The sequence below is a fragment of the Podarcis gaigeae genome (assembly GCF_964106915.1).
Source record: "Podarcis gaigeae genome assembly, chromosome: 10".
Taxonomy (NCBI): domain Eukaryota; kingdom Metazoa; phylum Chordata; class Lepidosauria; order Squamata; family Lacertidae; genus Podarcis; species Podarcis gaigeae.
The window spans coordinates 69,448,145-69,475,575 of NC_139686.1; the positions used below are offsets into that span (position 1 = coordinate 69,448,145).

General features: G+C 42.8%; 1 protein-coding gene across 2 annotated transcripts in view; it reads left to right on the top strand.

Moving 5' to 3' along the window:
• The first annotated feature begins 15,139 nt into the window (after positions 1–15,139).
• The window catches only part of RELN (reelin), a 311,282-nt gene continuing 298,990 nt past the window's right edge, over positions 15,140–27,431 (top strand). The window contains exon 1 of one of the 2 annotated variants that reach the window (XM_083701222.1): positions 15,140–15,677. In XM_083701222.1, coding sequence (XP_083557348.1) covers positions 15,425–15,677 — 253 coding nt within the window. In that variant the 5' untranslated portion in view covers positions 15,140–15,424. The remainder of the gene's footprint in view (positions 15,678–27,431) is intronic. The other variant, XM_083701221.1, reaches the window with a different exon arrangement.

The following is a 27,431-nucleotide window of genomic DNA, read 5'->3' on the forward strand; positions in this document are numbered from 1 at the left end:
TCCTGTTTAACTCGTGAACCCATTGATCTTTGCATCCTTGAACTGGATGTCAACAATGAATGATTGCCCTAAGAGTCTCAAAACATCAAGCCACTTACATTATAGATGCATTATGGTCTGTAATCCCACATCTGTGCCAATCTCTAGCACATAGCCATCTGTCAAGAATTTCCACAAGTTTTAATCTTGAATCATAAGTATAATCTTGACTCATACTCACTGAGGTAAAACATTAGACTACATTTAATCAGTGTGAAGTATTTATTATAAGAATATATCTTTTAATAAAAACATTTTGTGGCTAATCCAGAATAAATAGTGGTATGCTGATGGAAGACTTAAGCCTCTTTCAAATTAATTTGAAAAACTTCACTCTCCTTCGCCTCCTGCTAATTTATGTCCTTACTTAAAAGTGTTTTGTAATAACTGGTTATGAATAGAAATTCATATAAATACACTTACAAAAACCACATAAAGCATTTGTGCTTTGAAAGCAACTTTCCCTAACACTGTTTTGTTTATTTATGGGAATGAGCCCAAATTCTCCTTCACAAGAACTATACCAGGGGTCTGCAACCCGCGGCTCCGGAGCCGCATGTGGCTCTTTTACACCTTTGCCGCGGCTCCGGGGCGGATACTAGCGAGGGGAGGAGGCGCATTGTGCGCCCTGACACTCCCCACTGTGACGGGCGCTGTACTGGCTGTGATGTCGCATGGGGGCGGTGCGTGCGTTAGTCACGCACTGTCCCGACGTCACCTTCCCACCCGCTGTCAGATCGCGGCTCTGGAGATATATTTGTTTTAAATGTCGCAATGGTTTTGCGGCTCCCAGTTTTTTTTCTTCTTCGGAAATGGGTCCAAGTGGCTCTTTTTGTCTTAAAGGTTGCAGACCCCTGAACTATACAAAGTAAGTGGGTTTTTTGCAATTCAAATAAGTCCCTAAGAACATAAGGAGGAAAATATGCAACCTGCCAGAATAGCATGAAACTTCAATATAAAAGTTGTATCGGCGAGTGTCTACCAATTTCAAATTAAAAATCAAAGGGAGCCATTAAAAGAGGAGTGTGTTGTCTCCAATATGTAGCACTGAGACACTTACACCTTCCCCAAGGAAGGAAAGAAGCCCAAATGGCAAGCCTTTCCGTTTACAATCCATAAATTATCAAGTTGTTTCTCACTTGTGGAATTAATATTAGTCTACGCCCCCACATCATCTTGAGACCGGAGCAAGCCGAATTTTCAAACATTGATTCAATATGTCTGTGAGACTTAATGAACAGCAGGGCATACAGTAACTCCAGGAAAGGCATTTGCAGCTAATCATCTGCTTTTTCACTTTGTTTGGAGTTGTCTGTCGGTGTTTGTGGACCTGCTAGACACTGTGGCGGTGAGTCAGTTCCTGCTGGAAACTTAATGAAAGGAAGCGGGAGGAAAAACAGAATTTGGTCCCAAATAGCAAATCACAAAAATGTCCCTAAATATAGCAAGAAAGGATTGCTAAAGGTGTGCGGGCTTGTGGCAACATAAAATTCCAGATAGTTGGAGATTTTTATTTTTGGTCAGTTGGATGCCCAGGTCCTGAGAAGCATTTTTGTTATGTTTTTAAGACAGGTCAACAAGAGCCATGGTTATTTTTTACCTAAACATTGCTCCAAAGACTTGCACATGATTGCACTCTCTCAATAAAACCCATTTCTGCTTCTTAGGCAGAAGAGTCCTCAGTGTTCTTCCTGATTTTGCTACTCCCTTGACCGGTTTTTGCAAACACTCATAGCAGCACAGCACAGCAGGTTTGGAAGAGGAGCAAAGCGGTTACAATCTCCTCTCCAGAAGCTCACAAACACCTTCACTTGTTCTAAATAATGGTTTGGAAACTGGGTCTATGCAGTGCTTTTTTTCTTTAAAAATGTTCAGGGGTACTCATTTTCCTACTCATATTGAAATACTTCCCCTCAATGAGGCCAAACTTAGATTCACAAAATGTTTAGGGGCATGCATACCTCTGTGTCCCCCCAGAAAAAAAAGCACTGGGTCTATGTATTATTTTTAGATTTTTTTAAAAACCCACAAGTATTCACCTACACAAAATTAAGCAAGAGTTACACAAGCTTGTTACGATTTATGGAAATATTATTCTTGCTTATCTGAAGTCTATATCTTTAGTGTTAAGTTAGAAAATATAATCAACTGTAGGGTTGAATGGAACATAACACCCCATGACATGCACAGGAGCCAAATAGAATGTCAAAAGCCTACAATATGCTATTGTAACCCAGTGAATGTGGCAAGTGGCTTAGGTCACTCTCTCTCTCTCTCTCCTCCCTCTGTCCCTCTCTCCTACCTTCCTTCACCTTGCCTCTGCATGAATTCCCTGCAAAGAAGGAAAATTATGAAAGCCTGCAGAATAATGCAATGCTCAATACGTCAGTTAAGTTTAATTTGTTATCATGGCTCAATTTTAAAAGGTTTAATTAAGCTTTCTTTTCTTAACCTCAAGCTTCCTGGTACCTTCCCCCATCTTTTCAAAACAGTTTGTCTAATTGTTACTGAAACGGTATCCAGTTTTACCTCTGGGAGGCTACTATGTGTGATTTGGTTCTGGCATTTCAGTCTATGCGCTTGGCTGTGTACGTCTATGTGCTTAGCTTTGCAACATTTCTATGGGCATCTAGTAACATAGGGCAATGGTCCTTAAAATCAGTTGAGCTGAGGGGTGTCCTGGCTCCCGCAATATATCTTGTGCCTTCAATCAGACCCCAAGAATCTGATCCCATCATCACCAATAAGTTCAGAACAGTGATCAAAAGGCAAGAGGTTTCACAACCAGCTTTTCACTGTAGTTTGTAAGTTTGCCTTCTCTGGTTTCAGGCTTTCCTGGATTGCTGACTGAAAAATACTGTAACTGTGGTCCACATTGCATGGTCCACTTCCGAATAAAGTGTGAGGATGTGGAAATGAGAAGCCGGAAGAGAAGATTTTGCTGGGGATGAAGGAAGAATGCTAGAAAGGACAAGGAATCTCCTCTGCTTTGCTTCTAGTTAGGTGTATGTATCTGTAGCAGAGACTAAACTCTGAGGGTGAGTCAGTGACAAGTAGAGAAGAGGCAAGGTGGAGGAAGGTAGGAGAGAGGGACAGAGGGAGGAGAGAGAGAGAGAGAGACTGCCCTAAGCCACTCTCAGACTTTGAACATCTGCTTCTAGATAGTGGGCTTCCATCTTCAATTACTGTACAGTGGTACCTCGGGTTAAGAACTTAATTCGTTCCAGAGGTCCGTTCTTAACCTGAAACTGTTCTTAACCTGAAGCACCACTTTAGCTAATGGGGCCTCCTGCTGCCACTGCACCACCGGAGCATGATTTCTGTTCTCATTCTGAAGCAAAATTCTTAACCCGAGGTACTATTTCTGGGTTAACGGAGTCTGTAACCTGAAGTGTATGTAACCTGAAGCATATGTAACCCGAGGTACCACTGTACTGTGCAGGTGAAAAGTTGAGAAGTGGCAGCTATAGTGGTTTGTAGTACAGGCAAACCTTGGTTCCCGTATGACTTAGTTGCTGAACAAATTGGCTCCCGAACGCTGCAAACCTGGAAATAAGTGTTCCGGTTGCAATCGTGTTTTGGAAGCTGAACGCCTGGTGCGGCTTCCGCTTGAGAGAAGTAAGCTCCTGCAGGCAATCAGAAGCCATGGCTTGGTTTTCAAATGGTTTCGGGAGTCGACCGGACTCCCAGAATGGATTAAGTTTGAGAACCAAGGTACCACTGTACATCCATTGTACCTGGAGACACGGAACCACTTCTTCTTCCTTCAGAAATAAACCACCACACCTCTCTCTCTCTCTCTCTCTCTCTCTCTCTCTCTCTGTGTGTGTGTGTGTGTGTGTGTGTTTGTGTGTGTGTGTGTGTGTGGCTTGCCTCCACCAGAACTGCCCCAACCCTGGATCATAGGCACTATCAAAGTTGAGTGGCTGAGCACATGATTTGCTAGGGTTCCATCCTCAGCACCTCCAGGAAGGGTTGAGAGACACTTTGGTCTGATATCCTAAAGCAGGCATGGCCAAACTTGGCCCTCCAGCTGCTTTGGGACTACAGTTCCCATCATCCTTAGCTAACAGGACCAGTGGTCAGGGATGATGGGAATTGTAGTCCCAAAACAGCTGGAGGGCCAAGTTTGGCCCTGCCTGCCCTAAAGAGACATGACTTGTCATTGCAGGCAATATTGGCCTATATGGAGGAATGATCTGACTCAACACAAGACAGCTTCTTATGTACTCTATTCCTTCCTTGTGAATTGTGAGAACTGACCCCTCCTAGTGAACCAGTTGGGTCCTAAAGCATACAAAACCCCTAGACATAAACTAATGGAGTGAGGGGGGATATGGCCCACCAAGAATAAATGTTGAGCCGTTGCAAGAAACAGGCCAAGAAACAAGCACAGCTAAGAGGCAGGTGCTGTAGTATTGCTGTCCCAGGCCAGCTTGTCTTACAACTTCTGCACAAATGACATGCGGCCAACAGCAGCATTTACAGGGAGGACACACCAACAGGAGCTGGTACAGTGTGCCATGGAGCATAGTGGATGTGGACCATGCTGACCCTGCGTTCAAAACTCTGAAGAACCCTGAAGTTCTGTTAGGGAGCTTGGGCCAGCAGAAATCTTTAAACCTCAAAGGGTTTCTTTTGTGGTGATAAAACGAAAAACTCCACAGATCCTTCCCCAAGTTTCTTGGAGGCAAAGTGGAATGCAAATGTGATAAATAAATGAAGAAGCACGACAGAGTGTTGGCTTTCTCAGCCATTCAAAGGCAAATGGATTCTCCAATCAGGGATTCCATTTGGGCCATTGTAGCAGCCTGCGGACTTGGGAACAAAGTTGAAAGCAAATAATTGGTAGATTTCATCTTTGGATTTCTGGGGTGAAAGGGGTTATTCACCACCTTTTAAGGTCTTATATTTAGGCATCAGGCATTGGTCCATTTCCCGAGAAGTAAAGATGCTGGAGGTTTTTAAGGAGTGGAGTCCATGACCTATTCTGCTTGTTTAATTTTTTTCTAACCTTAGGTCACAGAGCATGGAGGTCTTAGTTCTTGGCAGAAGGGTGACTGGAGGGAATGGATGCTGTTTGTGATGACCTCTGACCTTTCAAAAACTCTACTTTCTGAATGGAGAAGTGCTTGAGACTTGGCTCTGGTTTATTAAAGCATACCAATGTTCTTACAGCCTCAAAAAGACTGGCATGACTTTAATGCCTTCAGTAGAACTTAAATAGATTGTAATGGCCCAAACAGATGGCAGATGGTGTCTCATGAAGCCCACCATAACCTTTCTTGCAACTCTGTTTTGTTAACCCTCCTCCTGCCCCCAAATCACCAGCCATTTACAACTTTGGACTAATTGTAATGTCAGCGCTACTAGACTAGTTTAGGGCACATCTGAATTCTAACCTGCTGCAGGGACCACACATTAGCTGGTGTTAGAAACAATGTCTTGATACACATGAAGTAGAAGATACAGGGGTGTATCTTTGTGTCTGGATGCCAGCAGCAAGAAGAAGCAGTGAGGGACTTGACTGGGTCTTGACTGGCACAAAATATGCAGCAGTTGTGTCATCATGTAGATATATTTAAAGTGTGTGTATACTGTATTTACATTAATTTGAAGTTGTGTCAGCTGACTAGAAAGTCACTTTGCAAGTGCTATTGATTACCTGTGCCTTTGTCCAAATGGTTTGATTGTGTGGGCAAATAAAAACATAGTAAAGGTAAAGGTACCCCTGCCTGTACGGGCCAGTCGTGTCCGACTCTAGGGTTGCGTGCTCATCTCACTCTAGAGGCCGGGAGCCGGCGCCGTCCAAAGACACTTCCGGGTCACGTGGCCAGCATGACAAAGCTGCAGCTGGCGACCCAGCACCAGCGCAGCACACGGAAACACCGTTTACCTTCCCGCTATAAAGCGGTCCCTATTTATCTACTTGCGCTTAAGAGTCCTTTCGAACTGCTACGTGGGCAGGAGCTGGGACCGAATGACGGGAGCTCACCCCGCCGCGGGATTCGAACTGCCGACCATATGATCGGCAAGTCCTAGGCAAACACGGTACCTGGAGTCATTGTGATGTCAGATGACTGACAGGTGGGAAGCAGGGGACACTGAGAAGCAGGGGGACCCCCGAGTACAGGGGGCACTGTTACATGCATTAAGTTTTGTCATGGTTTCTACAAGAAAACATGTTAATGTGAAATATTTTCAACTTATAAAGAGTAGACAATATGGTTTCAGGTTTCCCCTGTCTTTGGCAAACATTGTGCAGAAAATGAGGAGCATCTTTTAGAGCTGCTGGAGATCAGACCTCTGCTTTCCTTGAAAAGGTAAACACTGTGCAAGTTGTCATAGGCTGTTTGCCATGTGTACCTTAGGTCCCCTTGAGGACATTACAGTAGGCATTAGTGAAGTGGAGAAATAAATTAGGTCATGAACACTCTGAGGGCTTTTTTGTGTGGCCAGTGACATTTGCCAAAATAAAAATAAGAAAAATCAGATAGTGGCTGAAGGATCAAATACTTGTGACTTCTTAAGAAGCCCTTATAATCCTGGCAAGCATTTCATGTGAACACAATAACATGCCACCGACATATACACACACACACGATTACAGGAGCGCACCACAAATACACAAAACTATTGAATTACGTGTTCAGAGACAGTGGAATTCTGACATGTCTTTTGGTGTCCTACTGATGGTAGCAGTTGTAACAGCATAGAATCATAGAGTTGGAAGAGACCACAAGGGCCATGGAGTCCAACCCCCTGCCAAGCAGGAAACACCATCAGAGCACTCCTGACATATGGTTGTCAAGCCTCTGCTTAAAGACCTCCAAAGAAGGAGACTCCACCACACTCCTTGGCAGCAAATTCCACTGTCGAACAGCTCTTACTGTCAGGATGTTCTTCCTAATGTTTAGGTGGAATCTTCTTTCTTGCAGTTTGGATCCATTGCTCCGTGTCCGCTTCTCTGGAGCAGCAGAAAACAACCTTTCTCCCTCCTCTATGTGACATCCTTTTATATATTTGAACATGGCTATCATAAGGCATCGTTTCCAGGCCTTTGACCATTTTGGTTGCCCTCCTCTGGACACGTTCCAGTTTGTCAGTGTCCTTCTTTAACTGTGGTGTCCAGAACTGGACACAGTACTCCAGGTGAGGTCTGACCAGAGCAGAATACAGTGGCACTATTACTTCCCTTGATCTAGATGCTATACTCCTATTGATGCAGCCCAGAATTGCATTGGCTTTTTTAGCTGCCGCATCACAGAAGTAGTAATTTTAATTAAATCTCAGAGATCTCTAATTTCTTGCATCCCTTATTTGGCACTTACAGAGAGCAGGAGCAAGTTGTGAAAAAGACCAGGAAAAATATATGAATTTCACCTGAAACCATATTTATGCCTGCATTTGCCTTCCACTCTGTGATAAAGACATAGACAAATTTTACTCTACATATGGAAGGTTGCTGGTTCTGCTCTTATGATGCTTCACAATGCATTGAGAAAATTTGAGAGCACCACCTACTTTCTTCATCCATGTGACAAGCTAAGACTGCAAGAGCAGAGAGGTATTTAATGCTGCTCCCCTAGTAGTGGACACTTGACAGATAACTAGAAGGGTAGTTGTCTCCTCTCAGGGCTAAGCTATATGTTACTTTTGTTTCATGCTCAGCGACCACATTTGGTTTTTCAAAAATTAATTCTAGGGTCAGGTTCCCTGATTTTCATCAGCACTGCACAGAAAAGTGAGTTTTAACCCCTTCTTCTCTCACACAATTATCATTAGGAATAAGTCTCCCATTGGTGCCAGTGGGTGTTATTCCCTCCCAAAGGCTAATTGCAACTTGGGAATTATTTTTATTGGGATCACCAATAAAACCTCTTCTCCCTGTGTGTTGTCTAGATGTGTGTGCAGGGGTGTGTGTGTGACTGCCTAATTTTATTTTTTATTTTTTTAAGAAACCAGAAATGGTTGCTCACTACACAATTAAAATGATACTTGTTTGACCCCTAACATTTCCTGAAGCAGATAGCAGCTGCAGTGGGGAGATGTGGATTGGAAGAATGGTAGGAGTGAAGTGTTGAAATCCCATCCCTCATGCTACTTCCCTAATCCATAATTCTCTACCTTCAATGTGGCTGTTATTTAATAAAGAAAAAACAGGCATGCAAGGGCCAGCCATGTGAATAACATCACGATTAGTTTGGCCCACAGCAGACTCCATCAGCATTTTAAAAGTTTATTATTCTAGCTGGCATTTCATGGCCATGAATAGGATACATGTGTGGTAGATTCCATAGGAACCGACAGAATTTCACTATACTTTCTTAAATACATATATTTGATCTTGTTACCTGCCTTCAGGATGTGGTGACAGAAGTACTCAGTAAAAGCATGTTCACACTCTAAAACTAAAGTTTTACGGGTAGCGCTTGCACTCTAGTATATTTATCCATTGCATACTTGTTTTGCATTACTAACTCCCAACATTCTTTATGCAGCAGATGAAATAGAAGTAACTAGTTCTCAGATGTAATTAGAATAGCAGAGCACAAGTTAGAGAAGTCCTGTAAAAAGAACCATAAATCTGTAAGTTCCAACACAATCTTCACACATTTGCAAGGACTCACTGTAAGGATGTTATCACTCCTACAAACTGATTTTTGTTCCTGCCTAGATTGCCACAATGAATGGGCATCATTTACCGGCACTCTCTGAATGACACATAAAAACCCTAATAACTTCCACCCATATCAGCATGCCAAATTCCAAATTTAATGGGCACATTGATTATTTCCGAGAATATACTTTCCCAAGTCAAGGTGGGAATGACTGTCTTACTCCAAATGGGGAGTAAGCTTTCACAGGGCAAGTTAACTAAGGATTACATTTAATAACATGGGAAGCTGTGTCATATACAGGGTGAGTCCTTTAAAAGAGGCCCCGTGGATACAGAATACACATGTTCCACAGGGCCTCTTTTAAAAAACTCACCCTGTGTGTGGTGAGGCTGCTGATCCATTTAACTCTGACTGGCAGGGGTGCACAGATTTTCAAGCCAGTCTTCCTAATCCCTACCTGGAGATGCCAAGTTTTGAATATAGAACCTTTTGCATGGAAAGCATGTGCTGTACAACTGAATGACAAACTCTCCTGGAACATATGCAGATGGATAGCTCAGTTGGTTAGAGTGTGATGCTGATAACACCAAGGTTGCAGGTTCGATCCCCGTATGGTATAGCTGCGTATACCTGCATTGCAGGTGGTTGGACTAGATGATCCTCAGGGTACCCTCCAACTCTACAGTTCTGTGATTTTATGTGGGGAAAGGATCCACACATACCTACATACCCTGTGTTTCAGACTTGAAGTTATTATTGTGCTGGGGTATCTGTATTCCTGGTTGTTATTATTAGGTACAGCAAATGCTTTCAAAATATAGCGGCTATCTGTTCAAGAGTACAACTCTACCTGTTGCCACCACACACAGAAATAGATTTGCTCCCAACTCCTGAAGCCTGAAGTGGCAACCCTGAGATGAAAATGCAAGCGTTCTCTGCACCAGAGACCCGAAAATCCATTCTGCAACAGCTGCTCAAAGCAACCGTGCCGGAAAGTCTAGCAGAGCTCTTGTGCTTTTGAAGCATACAGAAGTAATGTATAACAGTACGGGGGGTTGTGTGGCAAAGGGGGAGCCAGCGCCAGAGTTAAGGTGGCCTGGGTGGTCCTCCTGCACAGGGCGCCAAGCTGAGGGGGTGCAAAATTGAGAAGATCCATAATGGAGAAGATTCATCTCAGAGCGCCAAATGCTGGCCTCTCACAGGGTGCCATATTATGAACTATTACTGAATTCCACCCCTAGTGGAGCTATAGTTACTTCTATGCCTGCCTTTCAAAGGCACAGAGTGCCTGAAAAAACTAAAGGTTTGCAGCACCTGTTCCTCTGTAATACTGACAAAGCTCTCTCCACAACCAATACTGTTCAGTAAAAGCTGTGGTTTTTCCAGCTATGTCCCAGATCCTACGATGTTACCGTGTGAGGAGACAATTGCCATATGAAGCAATTTTAAGTGGCTCTCATGCGACAGCCATTTCCTATGCCATCCATGTCTTGTCTTCAATCTAATGTAGGTAGATGCACTTAAGTATCAATGAAATCAGTAAGACTTACACGTGTTTAACTCTTCAGTAGTCCACGCTACCTAAACTTGAAAGTAAGTATTTTAAGTGAGAATACTTTAGTTCCCAACTGCATTCCTCCTTTGGCAGATTTCTAAGTAGGCACAGAAATTCCATACTGCCTTTTACACCATTATATCATTTTAGCAATCATTTCTTGAGTTCATTTTTAGAAGGTTTTGATGTACCTGGAATCATGGAGTTTTCCCTCATCACCAGCCTCTAATGATTCTCTGAGCAGGCAGAACATTGTTAATGCAAATCATGTTTTAAGCTGGGGAAGGGGGATCAACAACCTACAGCTCCTGCCGAAAGAGTTATTAGGCCTTGCAAACTCAGATAAAGATATCAAAGGCTTTGATTTTGATGACCCGCTAGAACATGTAGCTGCTTAATAGATAACTCATCTTTATTGACATTTTAGAAACTAGATTAAGGCTGTCTTTATTATGCTGAGATTATTACAGAGTGTGAGAGATGCGGCAGGACATAATCAGTTGATGGCAGGCAGGAAAGTGTGTAAGGATGGAATACCAAGGGGAGGAGAAAAGGGAGAAATGTGTGCACCCCCCTTTCAAGTGCAGACATGGGCAGAGATGTGACTTGAATTTTATTTGCTTGGTGTTATTTATATGCTGCTTTTCAGTTCAGGTGCAATAGATATGGGGTCCCCAACCTTCATTGTCCACTACCTTCATTCAGATAATTCTTGGCATGTCTGTAAAAAGACAATTAAAAATCATGCAGTATTTAATACAATATTGCAATTGCTACAACAGGCAGAAAAAAAATCATTAAGTGGTCCACCAAGATGCTCATCAATTTCTGCATGGTCTGTGGTAAAAGGGTTTGGGAACCACTACAATAAATGGAACAGTGGACAGTTTAATGACTATTGTGAAACGCAAATCTACATTTGTAAGTTGACGCATCTGTAATGACCAAATGCTGATAGCGTTAACTCCCAAATTTGGTTTACTAACCTTTTTTGTGTGCCATTTTATTCTGTTTTATTAACCATAAGAACTGTGCCCAGTGATGGAACACATTTTGCAAGCAAAAGCTCCCAGGTTTCAGGTAGGACTGGAATAATCTGAAACCCATGAGACCCACTAGCAGTCCAGAGTAGATAACACTAAGCTAGATGGACAACTAATCTTTCTTGTTATAAGGCAGCTTTCTGTGTTCTTATTTTAAAATTAAGTTTCTATTATTTTCAGTGCAGAGTAATACCAACAAAATTTAAATTGAAAGACTCTAAACTCCCAGGCTGTAGACAGTTCAAGAACTGAAGTATACAACGTAGTTAGATAGCAAAAGGAAGGAAGTAAAAAATGTTCAGCTAGCACCGTGATTATACAGCACTTTTTATTATCAGAATGCAAGTTAATGTTGATCAAAGAGTCTAACAGCAGGCTCAGGTGGCATGTAAGATAAATGGGAATGCAGTCTAGTAAAAGCAGTATGTGTTGATGGGTTTTGCCAAAACTTGAGCTACTGGTGTATGCTTTTCATAATTAATATAATTACTAGAATTGTCATAATATATATTCTCAAATATATAGGTATGTCTCAGTTGTACATTCCAGATATGGACTGCATTGGGGTTCTTTGTACATCAAGGCTCAGATTCACAAAGCTTGCACATTCAAACCCACGTGGAGCTCTGGGGGGTGATTGTAAATAAAGAAGGTAATATGAAGAGGGAGATACAAGATAAAGAGCTGACATGAGGGAGGAAGGGAGAGTGATAGTATGGGGTGGTGAAAATGCTGCAGATGGATGCTGATAAGGTGCAGTAAGAGAGAAAAAATAAGGTAAAACTGAACAGCCCCGAGAAAGCTTTGGAAGTACTCTCGTTGACTTCAGCAGGGATTAGAATCCCTCTGATAGATCTGAAGACTTTGTGTCATCCTTCCTCCAGCTTATTTTGTAGGGTTGTCTGCTGAAAAAGGTAACACTGGCTAGATCAGACATATCCAAGCAGAAGCAGCTGGAGTCCATTCCTCTTGCTGCATTGTTAGCAGGTGGTGTTACAGAAATTCCTCCTCCCTCTGCTATATGTTTAGTTAAGTACCGGTATATAATGCATGAGATACATGTAGACATCCCTCCCAAATGTCTCATGGGTCTACCCCCCAAAAAACTCAAATTATTGCTAGTTCTGTGTATTGGCATGCTAGCGAGGGAATGTTTGTTACCTTGCATAATTTGGTCCATTTTGGAATATCTGTGCTGGCAGGCCAGAGAGCATGCTAGGAAAATGTACTCGGAATGGGTTGTGCTGGCAAAGTTACGTGAAAGGCTATTTGCCTGCATTCTGTTTGGCAGTAAAAATGGTGTTATTAGCCTGTCATGTTTATGAGCACTGAGATTCATGGAATTGACATTTATTTATTTATTTTTTAATGGTGAGAACGGAGCCAGCTTGATTCTCATCTGTGACTTTCAAAGGTTTCTGTTTCCAAGGCATTAGACTTTTGGAATAGGCTTGTGTACTATAACTTCACCGCAGGATGCCCCATTTACCTTCGCTGTGTTGGAAATGCCTATGTTGGACTGTGCATTTTCACGTTCTCATCCAGCCCTGTCAACAACAACAAATAAAAAATGCAGAGTTTTTAAATACCCCCTCAATCAACACAGCTGGGAAAAATTGAGAAACGTTCTTAGGAAAAGTTCTAGCAGGTGAGCTGTGGTTTGGTACAGATTTGGCAGTGCTTCCAGGTAAAACAGATGGCAATGAGCTCCCTTGGGCCTGGTATGTAGAATACACATCAGATGTGTGGGAGATGGGCCAGAGAGGCAGTCTGCCTGTGCGAGGAGAGGGAAAGATGTAGGCCAGCCACAAGATGCGTTCCATGTGATCAGCTTCTTCTTCCTTGAGACTGGGGGGGGGGGGATTGGCATGGGGAGGTGAGAAAGGAAGGATATCTTTCCCTTTGCAATGAATGTAATTCAAGAGGGACCTTCCTGGACTGCACCATTCTTGCACTTCAAAAACGCTGGTAGGTATGCTATCATTTCGAATTACATCATGTTCTGAATGCTCACACTGGTTCTGTCGGGTTGCTGGTAGGGGACCAAGAAAGCTACATTAAAGCCTGGAAGGTTGGCTTCTTCCTCCTGGTGCCGAGGTCCTCCTGCCAGTGCATCCTGAATGTTTGAAAGCAAATGCTTTGTTACGAAATATTTCTCCAGCCCAAGCTCTGCAGTTGGCTTTTCGTTTTCCCCTCCTTTGGTGCATCTGTCCCCCCCCCCCCCCAATGATATCACTCTTTCAGTTACGCAGGTCTGGGCTGAAGGGATAGAGAGGAAATGTCCCTGCACACACACACACAGAGCAAAAGAAATAAAACTACGTGAGCAAGAAGCTGCCAATTTAATTACATTTAGCTCTTTCCCCCCTTTTAATTGATACCAATTGCCCACTCAACTCTTTCGGACGTTAAATACCAAGAATGATATTTTGCACTCCAGTAAGTTCTGGTGCTGTGAGCCTGGCAAATGGAGAAATTAAGAGCAGGGTCAGTGCAATGTAATGTTACGAAGATGCCAGTCTTGCTTTTTCCTTTTTGTGTGTATGGGCTGGGCTGGGGGGGTCACATTTTTTAAAAAGATCAGACGAGGATGGCAATGCTCAAAAGAATGTCCTTTGCTCTTGCTTCTGGGCTAATACCAAGGTTTTTGGAAAGGTTTATAATTATCAATAGTTGCAATAATAATAATAATAATAATAATAATAATAATAATAATAATAATAGGGTTTTATTCCCCAGCAGGCAGCAGGTGCAGCTGAAGTTTCTGTGGGACTCATCCCTGGCCGAAAGAGTGTCCTTGGGTCCCTGATCCGGTGTAGTTTATAAGAGGGGAAGAAGACGAGAGGAGAGAGAGGCCTTTCTCCTGGACATGGTCGGCCAATTGGTGTCAAAGAAGGATAGAACATTTTTTATGTATGCTACAACAGCAGCAAGAATACTCATCGCAAAGTATTGTAAGACACAAGGTCTACCCACCCTGGAAGAATGGCAGATGAAAGTGATAGACTATATGGGACTGGCAGAAATGACTGGCAGAATCAGAGACCAGGGAAGAGAGACGGCGGAAGAAGATTGGAAGAAATTTAAGGACTATCTTCGGAAACATTGCAAAATTAATGAATGCTAGAATGACGTTGGTTTAGAAATTATGTGGTTCCCAGCTGCAATGGTTTAAGTAAATAGAAAAGAAAGGTTAAATACTAGATGAAAAATAAGGGTGAGGATTTGCTGAATTAATAACTAGAAATTGGAATACAGAAAGGGGAGGTATGAGGAAGTCGGGGAAGTAAGGTACAAGAAAATAAGGGAATAAAATTATACTTGTTTTTTCTTTGTGTTTGTTTGTTTGTATTGTTGTTATGTTTTGTTTTTAATATAATTTTTGAAAATTTAATAAATAATATCTATTTAAAAAGAAGAAGAAGAAGAGAGGAGAGAAGGGAGAGGGGGAAGGAGAGGAGGAGAGAGAAAGAGAGAAAGACGGAGTCCGAGCAGCCCAGACAAAGCCACAGCCAAGTGGCTCTGCTCAAGTCGCCCTTCCAGCTCCCTGCCCGCCTCTTCCTCGCGGGCAGCAGCGACTACAACCAAGCGGGGAAGGCTGCCCCTCCCTCGCTGCCCCCTCAGCCACCAAGGGGAATCCATTCTTTCCAGCTCCGGCGCTTTTCTGCCTCAGCTTTTCCCTCGGTCTCAGCGCCTCAGTGGCTGCTTCTTTCGTCGGACTCCAGGCGGGCGGGAGGGCGCTCTGCTGGCCTTGCCCCGCTCGCCCCTCAAGTTGCCCCCGGGAGGGCGGAGGGCGGGAAAGACGAACCTCTCTCTCTCTCTCTCTCCCTGGCGCGCGCGCGCTCTCTTTCCTCGCCGCTCCCTTTCCCAATCAAAGCTACCGGCGCGCGGCTTTAAGAAGGTGTGGGGAGCGGGCGCGCGGGAGGGAGACGGAGAGGAGGAGGAGGAGGAGGAGGTGGCAGCTGCTGCTGAGGCGATTTCTGTCTTTCTCTCTGTCGGCGGCGGGGAGTCGCTCGCGGGGCGCCAAACTTCTGGGTCTGCCCCAATTCCTGTCAAACTTCGCTCCCCGCCTTGGGCGCGCGGCGCTCTCCGCTTCTTTCTTGGGGGAGCCCCCCGCCTCTGGATGACCGTGAGGAGCTGGCGGCGACCGGAGCAGCGAGCCGAGCATGGAGCCCAAGCGGAGTTTCCCCTCCGGGCGACGGACTTTCCCCTCCGGGGCGCTGCTGCTGGGCATGATGCTCTGGGCGTCGTCGCAGGTGGCCAAGGGCGCCGTGGGCTACTACCCGCGCTTCTCGCCTTTCTTTTTCCTCTGCACCCACCACGGCGAGCTGGAAGGGGACGGCGAGCAGGGCGAGGTGCTCATTGCCCTCCACATCGCGGGGAACCCCACCTTCTACGTGCCGGGGCAGGAATACCACGGTAAGGGGCGATGCTTCTCGTCCGTGAAAAGCACCTGTGAGGGGCTCCTCCAGGTCTCGGCTGCCGCTCTTTGCCTGAAGAAAGAGAGTTCGGGGGGCGGGGGCGGGGGGGGTTGTTACTGCCGGGCGCGTGTTGCGCCGCCGACACTTCAGAGAAGGGGCCACTTCGGAGCGCGCGGGTCCAGGCTGCGCGGCGCCCGTGGGATTCCGCCGCCGCCGCCACTCAAGGCAGCCTTCCCCGCCGGTTCGCGGCTTCTGCCCCCGGCTCTTTCTGGGTCTGGGTGCAGTGGCGTAGCGTGGGGGGGTGCAGGGGGCCCGGCTGCACCGGGCGCAACATCTGGGGGTTAGGGTTAGGGGGCGCAAATCCACGGGTTAGGGGGCGCAAATCCACGGGTTAGGGGGCGCAAATCCACGGGTTAGGGGGCGCAAATCTACGGGTTAGGGGGCGCAAATCCAAGGGTTAGGGGGCGCAAATCTACGGGTTAGGGGGCTCAAATCCACGGGTTAGGGGGCGCAAATCCACGGGTTAGGGGGCGCAAATCCACGGGTTAGGGGGCGCAAATCTACGGGTTAGGGGGCGCAAATCCAAGGGTTAGGGGGCGCAAATCTACGGGTTAGGGGGCTCAAATCCACGGGTTAGGGGGCTCAAATTACTTGCCTTGCCCCGGGTGCTGACAACCCACGCTACGCCACTGTCTGGGTGAGAGGGTGGGTGCCTAAGGGGGGAGCCGGTGGCTTCATTCATTGAGTTTGGGGCTGGAGGCAGACGAAGACTGGCGCAGAACAAAAAAGCCCATAGGAAAGGAGTGGGGCTCTGCCACGACCACCTTACATCCCGTTGATTTCAGTGGGGTTAGCCTGGCTAAGGCTGGATCTGGTCCTTTGCGGGGGGGGTGTTGCCCCTGCCCCCACGAACCAAACCTGTCAGTTGGTTTGACGAAAAGAGGAAATGGATTTATGTGGTGTAACCCGAAGTACTCCTTGCCCCCCCCCCAAGTCATTTTTGGGCAACGAATTTGGTTTCTTCCCTGGTTCTCAACGCAAGTCTCCCATCAGCCCCCCCCCCCCCGTTGCTCCTGTTCTTCGCTTCCTAGTTTTGTCTTCGGAGCTTTTGCGCGCTCCTCCTCTTTAAAAATGAAGTCGAGACACCCTGTTATCTCCATCCCTTAATCCGCAGTCTAGAAAACTTTTCAAAAATCTATTACACTACTTTTTTTCTCTAGTTTGCCACAAATCTGAGAGGCTTTGTCTCTAGAGCAGAGGGGTTAGTGATGGGAAAAGGTGACATTGTGGAATAGCAAGAGGAAATCCTGCATTTGCATTTGTGCTTAGGACAATGATTCCAGTGTCCTTTGGTATTTTTTATTTTTTTTAATGCTGTGTAATGTTTCAGATGTGTTTGGGGTTAATTTATTGATTCTTAAATGTGTTTTTCAATCTTAAATGTGATTTTATTTCAAATAAAATATTTATGATAAAAAGCTATTGTGCTGTATTGGCTTGATGGAGTGCTGGAATTGGGGCAGCGAGATCTGGGTTCAAATCCATGTTAAGCCACGAAGTTCATGTGAATGACTTTGGGCTACCCACTAAACTGCATGAGGGGGATATACATGGGTTTCACCTTCTTTTTTATCTTCCTAACACCATCCTGAACTATCTGGAAGTTGGATGCCATTAAAAATGCTGTAGATGAAACATTAGCTAATAATTCCTCATAAATTCATTTGTAAATTACTATAATTCCTTATTAATTTACATGGTATGTGGGTTGCGCATTGAGACAGTGTGGGGGAATGGTGGGTTTAAGAGGGAACATTTTGGTTGTTCTGTTTGGGATCTGTGCAGCATGAACCTAAGCACATCTACTCTGGGAAAAGTTCCATTGAGTTCAGTGCAATTTACTACAAAGTACTTCGCATGCTCACTTGGAGGGTAACACATGTCCTTAAGCTTGGTAGGATTTACTTCTGAGGCAACATGCTTGGGATCACAGTGTTGGTCCAGCTGTAGCCTCAAAGCCCAGAATGATTTTAAACACTGCAGCTTGTCTGAGAGTGGGTGGGAGTATTTTATACTGTAATCTACCCCAAGACTTCATGACAGGCAGCGTGGGATAAAAATCCTAATTAATAAAGGGGAAAGAAGACAGGTGCTGCTGGCTACGTCCTTGTGACAGAGATTTAACATAAAATAGTTTTATTGATTTAATTAGGACTTCAAGAACATTTAGTTGATTGGGACCTGTTCAAATAGAAACTGTTGTCTGGTATCGCCTGTAGATATTTTCAAGCTTAGCTACTTGTTAACTGTGACCTAAAAGAAAAATAAGTGATTACTTGCAGAGTTTGTATGTCATTTATGATGTAAATTATGAAGACAAATGAATCCTTGGGGGTTCCTTTCTATTTTGGTCCTGGTAGCATGACTGCTAATAGCCTAGAGTGAACGTTAACCTCTCTTGTCTCAAACTGTGTGTTAAAACCTTTACTGCACTGGTGTGCAAATGCTCACTGCCCTTGTTGATACCTTTCTCTTGGGCTGTGTAGCTGGTCGTCAAAGGCATTTTTTTTGCTTCTGGAGAATCATGCAAAAGCTCTTAGGATTTGGAAGAGAGACTTTCCACTGCCCTCAGTGGCCTTTAGAGTGTAGAGCCCTGCCTGAATAGATAGCAGTTCCATTGCTTGGTAAATGCACACAAAGAGTTGAGTGGTGCCATTTGAAGGTCACCCATTAACTTCCGTAAGAATGATCAGCCAATATGATTGTGACACAGGCTTGACCCCAGAAGTGATTGAGCTTTGTTACTCAGTGTGACCTCAAGGATGGGGATAATTTTGACGATAAATGTTGAAAGTGAGACTGTTAGGTCAGATGCTCAAAGCTGGGTTCAGTGAACCAATCAAGTTTTATTGGAAGATCCTACACTGTCCTTAATTTTCTTCTTTGTCCCTAAATGGAAGAGCTCTAGTTGTTAGGTTGAAGTGAATTTTTCACAGCAAGAGGGAATTACCTTTACAGAGATAAAGAAAGCTGCTTTTGTTTTGTCGTTCTTTTATTTCTTTTCCCATAGTTCTTAGTCTTCTGGAACGCTATTGCCCACTTTTTCCATTTTGCTTCTAACTGTAAGTTGTCTCATATTGAGCACTCCAGTAGCTGCTCTGCACCCACTGGTAATGCTGAAAGTGGGAGCACATTTTGGGTGACATCACTGAGCAGCAGCTATGGGGGGGGGGTGTTGTTGGAGCCAGGGAGTGGTGGGCCAAGCAGCACTGAGCTGCTGTGATGTGCAGTTGAATGATGATGGCAACTGCACATCGCACTCCATCCTGTCACCACTGCTGCCACCTGCCAGTGTGTACCAGAAGGAACCTTCCTTCTTGCTTGGATGTTGCCCAGGATTGACAGCCATCAAGGCCATTTTCTCCTGTCAGTATTCATCCCTAGGAGATTATGTTTTTTAAAAAAGTTTAGACCCCTAGTATCCATGTTTATCACTGGAGTCATTTAGATGTACCCCCCCTCTCTGTTATCTTTATTTTTCATTCTGTTAAACTGGTTTATCCAACACCCCCAACATGACCTAAATCTGTATATATTCTGTTAGCCTCTCAGTTCACTTAATGCACAGGATAAAGCAGAGACGGACCAATACCCTAAACATTTATTTGGATGTGTGTCCAACTGAATTAACTTGGCTTCATTTCTCTATATAAGTGCACATATTTGCAGCCTAAATCAGAGAGGGTGAAACAGGTGGAAGAAGCACTTGTATGGGGTGCAGGGCAGGGAGAGGGAAGGAGTTTCATTACCTTTGGTTTGGCCATTAGCATAAAAAAAAACTTTCATGAACTGCCATTTTCACATGAGCAAACCAAAAGTGTAGGCTTGCATAGCACAGTCCTTGGCCAGCGGCAAATTTCTGGATTTTAAGAAATGTGATCATGTAAGTGCAGCTTTTTTGTTGTTGTTGTTGTTGCCCACAAAACAACAACTCACATTTTCTATTTAAGAATCCCAAGAGCTTTTGGTTTTTTTGTTTGTATAATAATAAAATAACAATAAATGTAGACCCTCATTATTTATGACTTCACTCTAGACTGTGACAGGGCAACCACTTTCTCTTAGCACCCATATGTGATAGTTTGCATATCCAGGACAAAATACCTTGAGACACTATTGCTACAAAGTAAACAAGGCACATTTAACATCATAGCCTGTGTTATTTGTGTCTGAATTCGCTTATTTATATGAAAGGATTTATGAGAGATCAAAACATTTCAAAGTTTTATTAAAACTAGGAGTTGCCTAGTGCTACTAACAGATGTATATTTTAGTTTAGCCAATGACATTTGTACTCAAATGGCTGTAATGGATGCTTTCTCTCTATCTTATGTTTGTCCTCAAACATTTTGGATGCGTAGATAATAGAAGATCATGTAGGAATGTTAGTAATATGCTATTATTGTGGAAGGAAGGGAGGGAGAAACACCCCCCCCCCCGAGTAGCACCTTCTTGTCCAAATATCAGCCAAAAGCAAATGTTCATACCCAAGTAAAATATTTGGGGCCCGTAGAATTTCTGGTGACCACAATGGAGCAACTCTTAAGTAGTTTTTCCACACTTGAGACTTAAATAAGCTTTATTTTAAAAGGGTCCTTAATACGACTATAAAAAATGTCATGTATGCATTTAATATTTCTTCCAGGTTGTCTTGCACATGAACAGCATTTAGATGTGGCACAAAAAAACAAGTGATGGTTTGAGACAAGCTTCTTAGCATCATGTGATAATGCGAAGGAATTCCCACAGATTTGTAGGAGGGCGATCTGAGAGCTAAGAGCTAGAGTCTCTTATGGAAAAGGTTGAGAGAGTCAATTGAATTATATGCTCTGTTGCTTAAACTCTTCTCCCAAACTGTCAGCACAGAGTAAGCTGGATTCTGAGAGCACTTCTCAGCTGCTATTTTCAAGTAGCATTCAATCACAAACCAGCAAATTCAAGCCTTTGCAATTATAGTTGATTGGGAGGTCTGGCACAACAAATCCGCTTCCCCAAAATACTGGATTTTTTGTGATAAGGGAAATGCACTGGGAAGTGTGAGATGGCACTCAGTTTGATGCAATGCCACCTAGCCTCCTTGCAAACAAATCAGAATGTGGTGTAATGGCTAGACTAGGACTGGAAAGACCCAAGTTCCAATCCTCATTCAGCAAATCTGGACCAGTTGCTTTCTTTCAGTCTAATCTATAAAGAACATTTGAAGCTCACAGCTTCTCCCCAAGAATTCTGGGAACTGTAGTTTCCCCTCACATAGCTACAGTTCCAGCACCCTTGGCAAACTACAGTCCCCAGGATTCTTTGGGGAAAGTCATGTGCTTTACATGTGCATTTTATGTGCTTTTAAAGGAAGGTGTGGATATGTTTGGTCTCACGGAAAATAAAAGGTGTCAGGTGAAGGGAATGGGAAAGATGGGGTATATAAATGCAAATAAGACTTATGAGCAAGCCCGCATGGACATGGTGTGCTATAAATGCATGAATAGGATTCAGGCACGTAACTACTAATTAGGTAATTTCCTTCCATTTGCATTTGATGTAATATTAACACACACATTCAGACTTGAACTACCACCTTTTTTGTGAAATAAAATACATTGTGTATTACCAGCCTGTAGCCATAATTTGTGACCAAAGTTCTCTAATTGCAAAAAAGGAGAAAGTTTTAGTTGTATTGCATACAATTCAAGGGTCTGACCTTGTGTAAAGATATAATCAAACTGGACAAAACGTTGCACATAAAGCAAGTCAATCTCTATTATTTCTAGCTCTGCCATCTAAAGACTCAGATCTGTAGATTAAATGCTTGTAAGAAGCAGAAAATCTGCTTTGTTAGTTAGGAGAATTGTTTTGGAATATAGATATGTACTCCTGCAATGCCCGTTAGAGACGTTGGGCTGGTTCACACTTTAAACTGACTGAGGACCCTCTTTTTGTGTGTGAGAAGGCAATGTATCCCCCACCCTCCATGTGTATAACGTGTAACTGAATCATGCCACAGGTTGGCTTCCTCACACATAGGCTTAATTAGTTTGATCTTTCCCCTGAGGAAAGATATATATGTGCACTGTACTGATGAACATCAGGGCAATGCTTTGGATATAATGCGTTTCCCTTTTATTTCTAAATGCCTTATTATATCACTCTAGTTTCCTTTCAATAAATAAATTGACTGTGCTTAATTATAATGAAAATCTGTTCTGAGCCATGCATGCCTGAAAATGCCACAAAAGTCCAGCTGTTCTGACCTAATGCTACAGAGAATCAGTATAGAACCTGGAAAACATACACACACACAGGATTTTTAAAAAGTGTTTCTTAAAACTTCAGATTAGTTCAGATTACTCTTTTTGCTTTTTAAAACAGCACCAGGAATTTGATATAAGGAAAGGTGTTGTTTGGTCCAAGGTTCCAGTGTTAAAACATAGCAAACAAATGAAACTGTGATGGTACAAATGGGGAGAGGGGGACCCAAATCCATAGTTGGGCAGTAACTTAACTAGGACCAACTGAATGGTTGCAAAATAGTGACAGCAGCAGAGTTAAAACATGGAGTGTATTCAGTTCTGGTCAACTTGAAGCCACACATAAGACAGTGACAAAGTGAGTGAAGGCCAATACTTTGCTTTGAGAACCTGGATTGGATAGAATATACCCAGAAGCCAATCAAGGTATACCGTATTTTTCGCTCTATAAGACACACCAGACCATAAGACGCACCTAGTTTTTGGAGAAGGAAAACAAGAGGAAAAAAATTCTGAATCTCAGAACCCAGAACAGCAAGAGGGACCGCTGCGCAGTGAAAGCAGCGATCCCTCTTGCTCTTCTGGCTTCTGGGATAGTTGTGCAGCCTGCATTCGCTCAATAAGACGCACACACATTTCCCCTTACTTTTTAGGAGGAAAAAAGTGAGTCTTATAGAGCAAAAAATACGGTAAATTGTACAGTACGTATTTTTGACAAGCCAAGGCAAAAATGAAATATATAAAAGCCATTATTACATTGCTGCTGCTGCTGCTGCAATTTTGAGTAGTGGGGTTCCTTACAAAGCAAGTTCTTAAATTGATACTAGGCCATTGGCACAAAGCACAACTAATTCACCTTACAGTAAAATGAATGTGAGCCTTTGTTCATTCCAGCTAACTTAAATTATACTTTCACTTGGTATGAATTTGGCCTTGAAAATCTTCTTTTGGGTGGATTTTAATTTCATGTGAAAGTGCTCTGACTCTGAAAACAGTGCCCATTGGCCCCCAAAGCTTTGAGACTAGAACTTTTAAGAAACATAATATTTTCCCCTGTTTGATGTCAGTCTAGAATCATAGAATTGTAGAGTTGGAAAGGGACCCTGAGGGTCATCTAGTCCAACCCCCTTCAATGCATGAATCTCAGCTAAAGTATCCATGACAGATGACGATCCAACCACTGCTTAAAAACTTCCAAGGAAGGAGAGTCCACTACTTCCTGAGGGAGACTGTTCCACTATCAAACAACTCTTACTGTCAGAAAGTTCTTCCTGATGTTTAGTAACTTGAATCCATTGGTTTTGGTCCTACCCTCCAGAGCAGGGGGAAACAAGCTTGCTCCATCTTCCATGTAAAAGCTCTTGAGATATTTGAAGATGGTTCTCTCTCCTATCATTCCCATCTTTTCTGAAATAACGTTTGTGAGACTTTGGCCTGTTTCACATGTTATATTTTTCCTTCACAGAGCTAATCTCCATTCAGACTAAAGCATATATACCCTTTATATATGGAATCGAAGGCACCAGTTTTTGAAGGAGAATGGGGGTGTGGAGTTGGGGGTAGAGTCAAACGTGGCCGCAGCACACCAGCAATGCAGCTTCAATGGCTAGTGGCTCCTCATCCTGCTGCCACCACCATCTGGGGGTTGCTTCCCTGTTCCTTCCCCTCTGTTGCAAGAAGAGGAGGAGAAGGAGAAGGAGCCGGCCACTGAAACCGTGCTGTGCTTGGCTCCACACTTGGCCTCCTCCACTGTTTTTGAACGTTTTTTATTATGTCTGACTCTAGGGCCAAACAGAGGTGTCACTGCACTCTGTTAGTTATGTAATCAGGAAAGAGAACAATGTCTCTCTTCCAATGGTGTCATGGGCAGCACTGCTTAGTGATCCCAAAGTTGTTATGAGAATTTCAATAGCACCTCATAAAGGCTGCAGTCTTCTTTTAACATGCTTCCTATCTTTTTGTAAACATTTCCTGCTTGTTCATATTGTTTAAGGAAAATGTTCACTGCATATTGGATTTTGCTGCTGCTTTTCATCTCATTCCTCCCACTTGTGCCAAGTTGGGTATAATATGGTCTTCTGCTCCATAACATGTCCAATCTGTGCTCTTCCACTTATACATCCACATTACTACTTTTTTACCGATATACAACAAAATACATAAGTTTTGCTGGATTCAATATACTAACTATAGAAAAGATGGTCTATTGCTAGGTTCTTTTGTTTGGGTTTAACTTCAGGATAGCAAATGTTATGAACTTATTAAATCTCTGATTTCGATTTGTGAGGAATAGCATGCTGCTCTTAGACATTTGTGCTAGCAAATCTGCAAAATGTTGGTAGACCATGTTGTGCTATGACAGTCCTTCCAATCACTTCATTGGATTGCCTCCTAGTCCCATCAACACTTAAATCCAAACGTTTTACCACATCAGGCTTTGTATTAGACAGTTTGTGATGTTACTATGATTCTTAACTTTTCCATCTGCGCTAGGATGTTAAAATGAAAAATAATAGGAGTATCGATTTGGAGTAAGAATATGATCACGACAGTAATTTGCAAAAATTATACCAAACTTCACCCGAAGATCACAGTGTGGTTTGAAGCATAAAAATACCAAATAAAAACACAAAATACATATCAAAACAAACAAACAAACATAAAAACCAACAGCCCCCTTGTTATAACCAAAGCCCTGGTTATAGAGGAAGATTTTCAGCTGATGCCTATTAATATTTTGGATTAATGCAGTATAAGCTTTAATTTTTAATTTTAGAATGGGGTACACACATTTCTTATTGTCAATGCATAGCCTTTGGATTTAAGCAACTTGTGGGGTGAGCACAACTAGCTCATTTTCTCTTCCTTTTTTGTGGGAGGGGATAGTAAAATATTAGTATATAATTGAAAAGTTCGTATTTCAAATATGTGAACATTACATTTGCCACCATCATGTTAATCACCAAATTTCATAGATAAAAAACTGAAATACTAACCTGTGTTTGGGCAGTATGGTCACACTCCTGCCAAAGCTAAGCACTTTTAAGGCTGCAAACATATATGAACACTCACTTGGGGCTTGATTCTGGATAAGCAAACACTGAAGCAAATTGCATGACCTATTATTTCAATGTGAGTTAAATACTAACAAGTTTTAAGTTCTACTGATTCCAATGATAAAGTTAAAAGTATGCTTCTGCTATTACCTCTACTATCAAAATCAGTAGTGTTTTACAGGTGTTCATGTTTGACCCAGGGCTCAACTTTTCAATGTATTTCAGCTTATTGGAAATCCACCATAAGAATTTCAAAAAATGAGCCCAGTTTCCCTGATTATTCTCCTTTCCCCCTTAATTTGCCAAATTGTGTAGTGCTGCTGTGATACAGTTCTCCAATTACATATTTTTGCAAACAAGGGGGAAAAAGGGGGAGTGAAATAAAATAGCCGGGGATTGATTCTTTGATTCTATGGAATGACTAGATAAGAGTTAACTTAAGCCCATTAATTTCAATGGGTCTATTCTGAGGAGAATGTAGCTGGACACAACCCAGAGTGAGGGGGAGAATTATATTATTAGTCCACTGCACTGATTTCTCTTTGCTTGTATTGCTTCTGAATTATGCAGTCTATTTTGCCATCATCTTTCAAATTAACTTGGCTATCACTGTTATAGCCCAAGCAATGTATGTGGTTAAACTGGCTGTGTGTGGCTCATTTTTCTGGCAACAAATGTTGCCCAGATTGTTTTTGCAACTCCCCATGTGTGTCTGTTCCATCTCTTCTTAAAATTACTGGAATGCTCTCCCTTTCATTAAGCAGTATATCAGTTTTATAAATATCTTTTGCTTTTCATTTTATTGTAGGTGCCATTAAGATAAAATGGGCATCTGACTATACCCACCACAAGCATTTTGGATTTAGTACTGTTTTCTAGTAATGCACATAATGCTGCCTACATATATATATTTTTTTTTGTAAAAGCCATTGAAATGATGTAAGGAAATGGCTCATAGTCAAAATGGTGTTGTTGTTTTTTTTTATAAGGCTATTTTTTCCACCACAGCTGCCAACTTGAATGGACTTTTCCAATGGATTTTGGTGCATTGAAATGGTTTGGGGAAATGTGATGATTGCAACTTGCCACATTCTGGATCAATATATGTACTATTTCATCATTTGCTGGCTGCAATCTTTACACACAATGAAGAGTTTGCAAGATGAAGTGACGAAAGTCAACCTCTAGTTGATTCTATCTTTTCAACCTCTAGTCAACCTCTAGTTGATTCAACCTCTAGTTGATTCCATCTTTTCTTTTCTTTTCTTTTTTACGTGATATGCCTTTAATTGAACCAGTGGGAAATCTAGTCCATTACTCTCAGCATGGCATTTTGGTGGGCATCATATCTGTCAGGCATGTGTCTTGCTTCCCTCTGCCACCCAAGATTATTTAAGCAGAAATGACTGGTAGGCTCAAATAAGAAGATGCAAAGCAAGACTGCAGCCTCCAGAACCAGCTGATGATATATCCCTCCAAAATACCCCAATGCAGTGTTGTTCTGAGGCATTTGAGAGGTTTGTGTGTGTGTGAAAGTTACCACAAAAAGTGGCATCTCCCACTGGTACCATTTTTTGGTGGTCACCATTTTTTATCCAAAATACCCAAGAATGATGCTGTCATAGCATTTGAGTTGGTGGGAATGAGGAGGACTGGTGACGACAAGGGACATCACTTGTGCGTGTTTCGCTGCCAGGACAGGCAGTAGCCAAAAATGTTTCACAAAAGGTAAAAAAGGAAACCCTGAAGAAAAACGCAGGTACTGAAATGATAAATTTACTAACAAAGGGAACACAAAACTCATGTGATTCCAGAAAAGGGAAACACAGGTGAACGTGGCTTTCAGGTACAGAAATGCGCAAAATCCTGAAGAAGAATAACTTGCAGCATACTCCTGATGCACACAGATGGCAACTGACCCAACTTCCTCATTTCAAACTAAAAGAAAATGGCTGGCTGTTTTTATGGCTAATATGAAGACTGTCAACCGTTGTACTGAGGCTGAGGAAGGAACCAAGACCCAATGCCATTCAGAAAGAGGGAGCAGCTACGAGTGTACCATTGATCATTCTTTTTCTCCAAGATAAGCTGAGGATGATGGAGCTGTACTTTACAAAGTCATAAACATATTCAGAGACAAAACATTTTGCTAATGCAGAGTTAAAACTAAAAGTACTTCTCACATTTTTAATGCTGCAGTGTTGAAAATGCTAATTTTATCTAGACCTAATGTTTAAGAGGCAATCAGAAAATTTTAATTCTATTCCACAAAGTGAGGTGTGAGGTGGTACTTGCTTATAACTATTTGAAAAAAAACCAAAACAAAACACATTTTGATACTTTAGTAGAGGCGCTGCTAACCTTGTGGGTGATGAGTGCTTTTCCTTTCTAAAA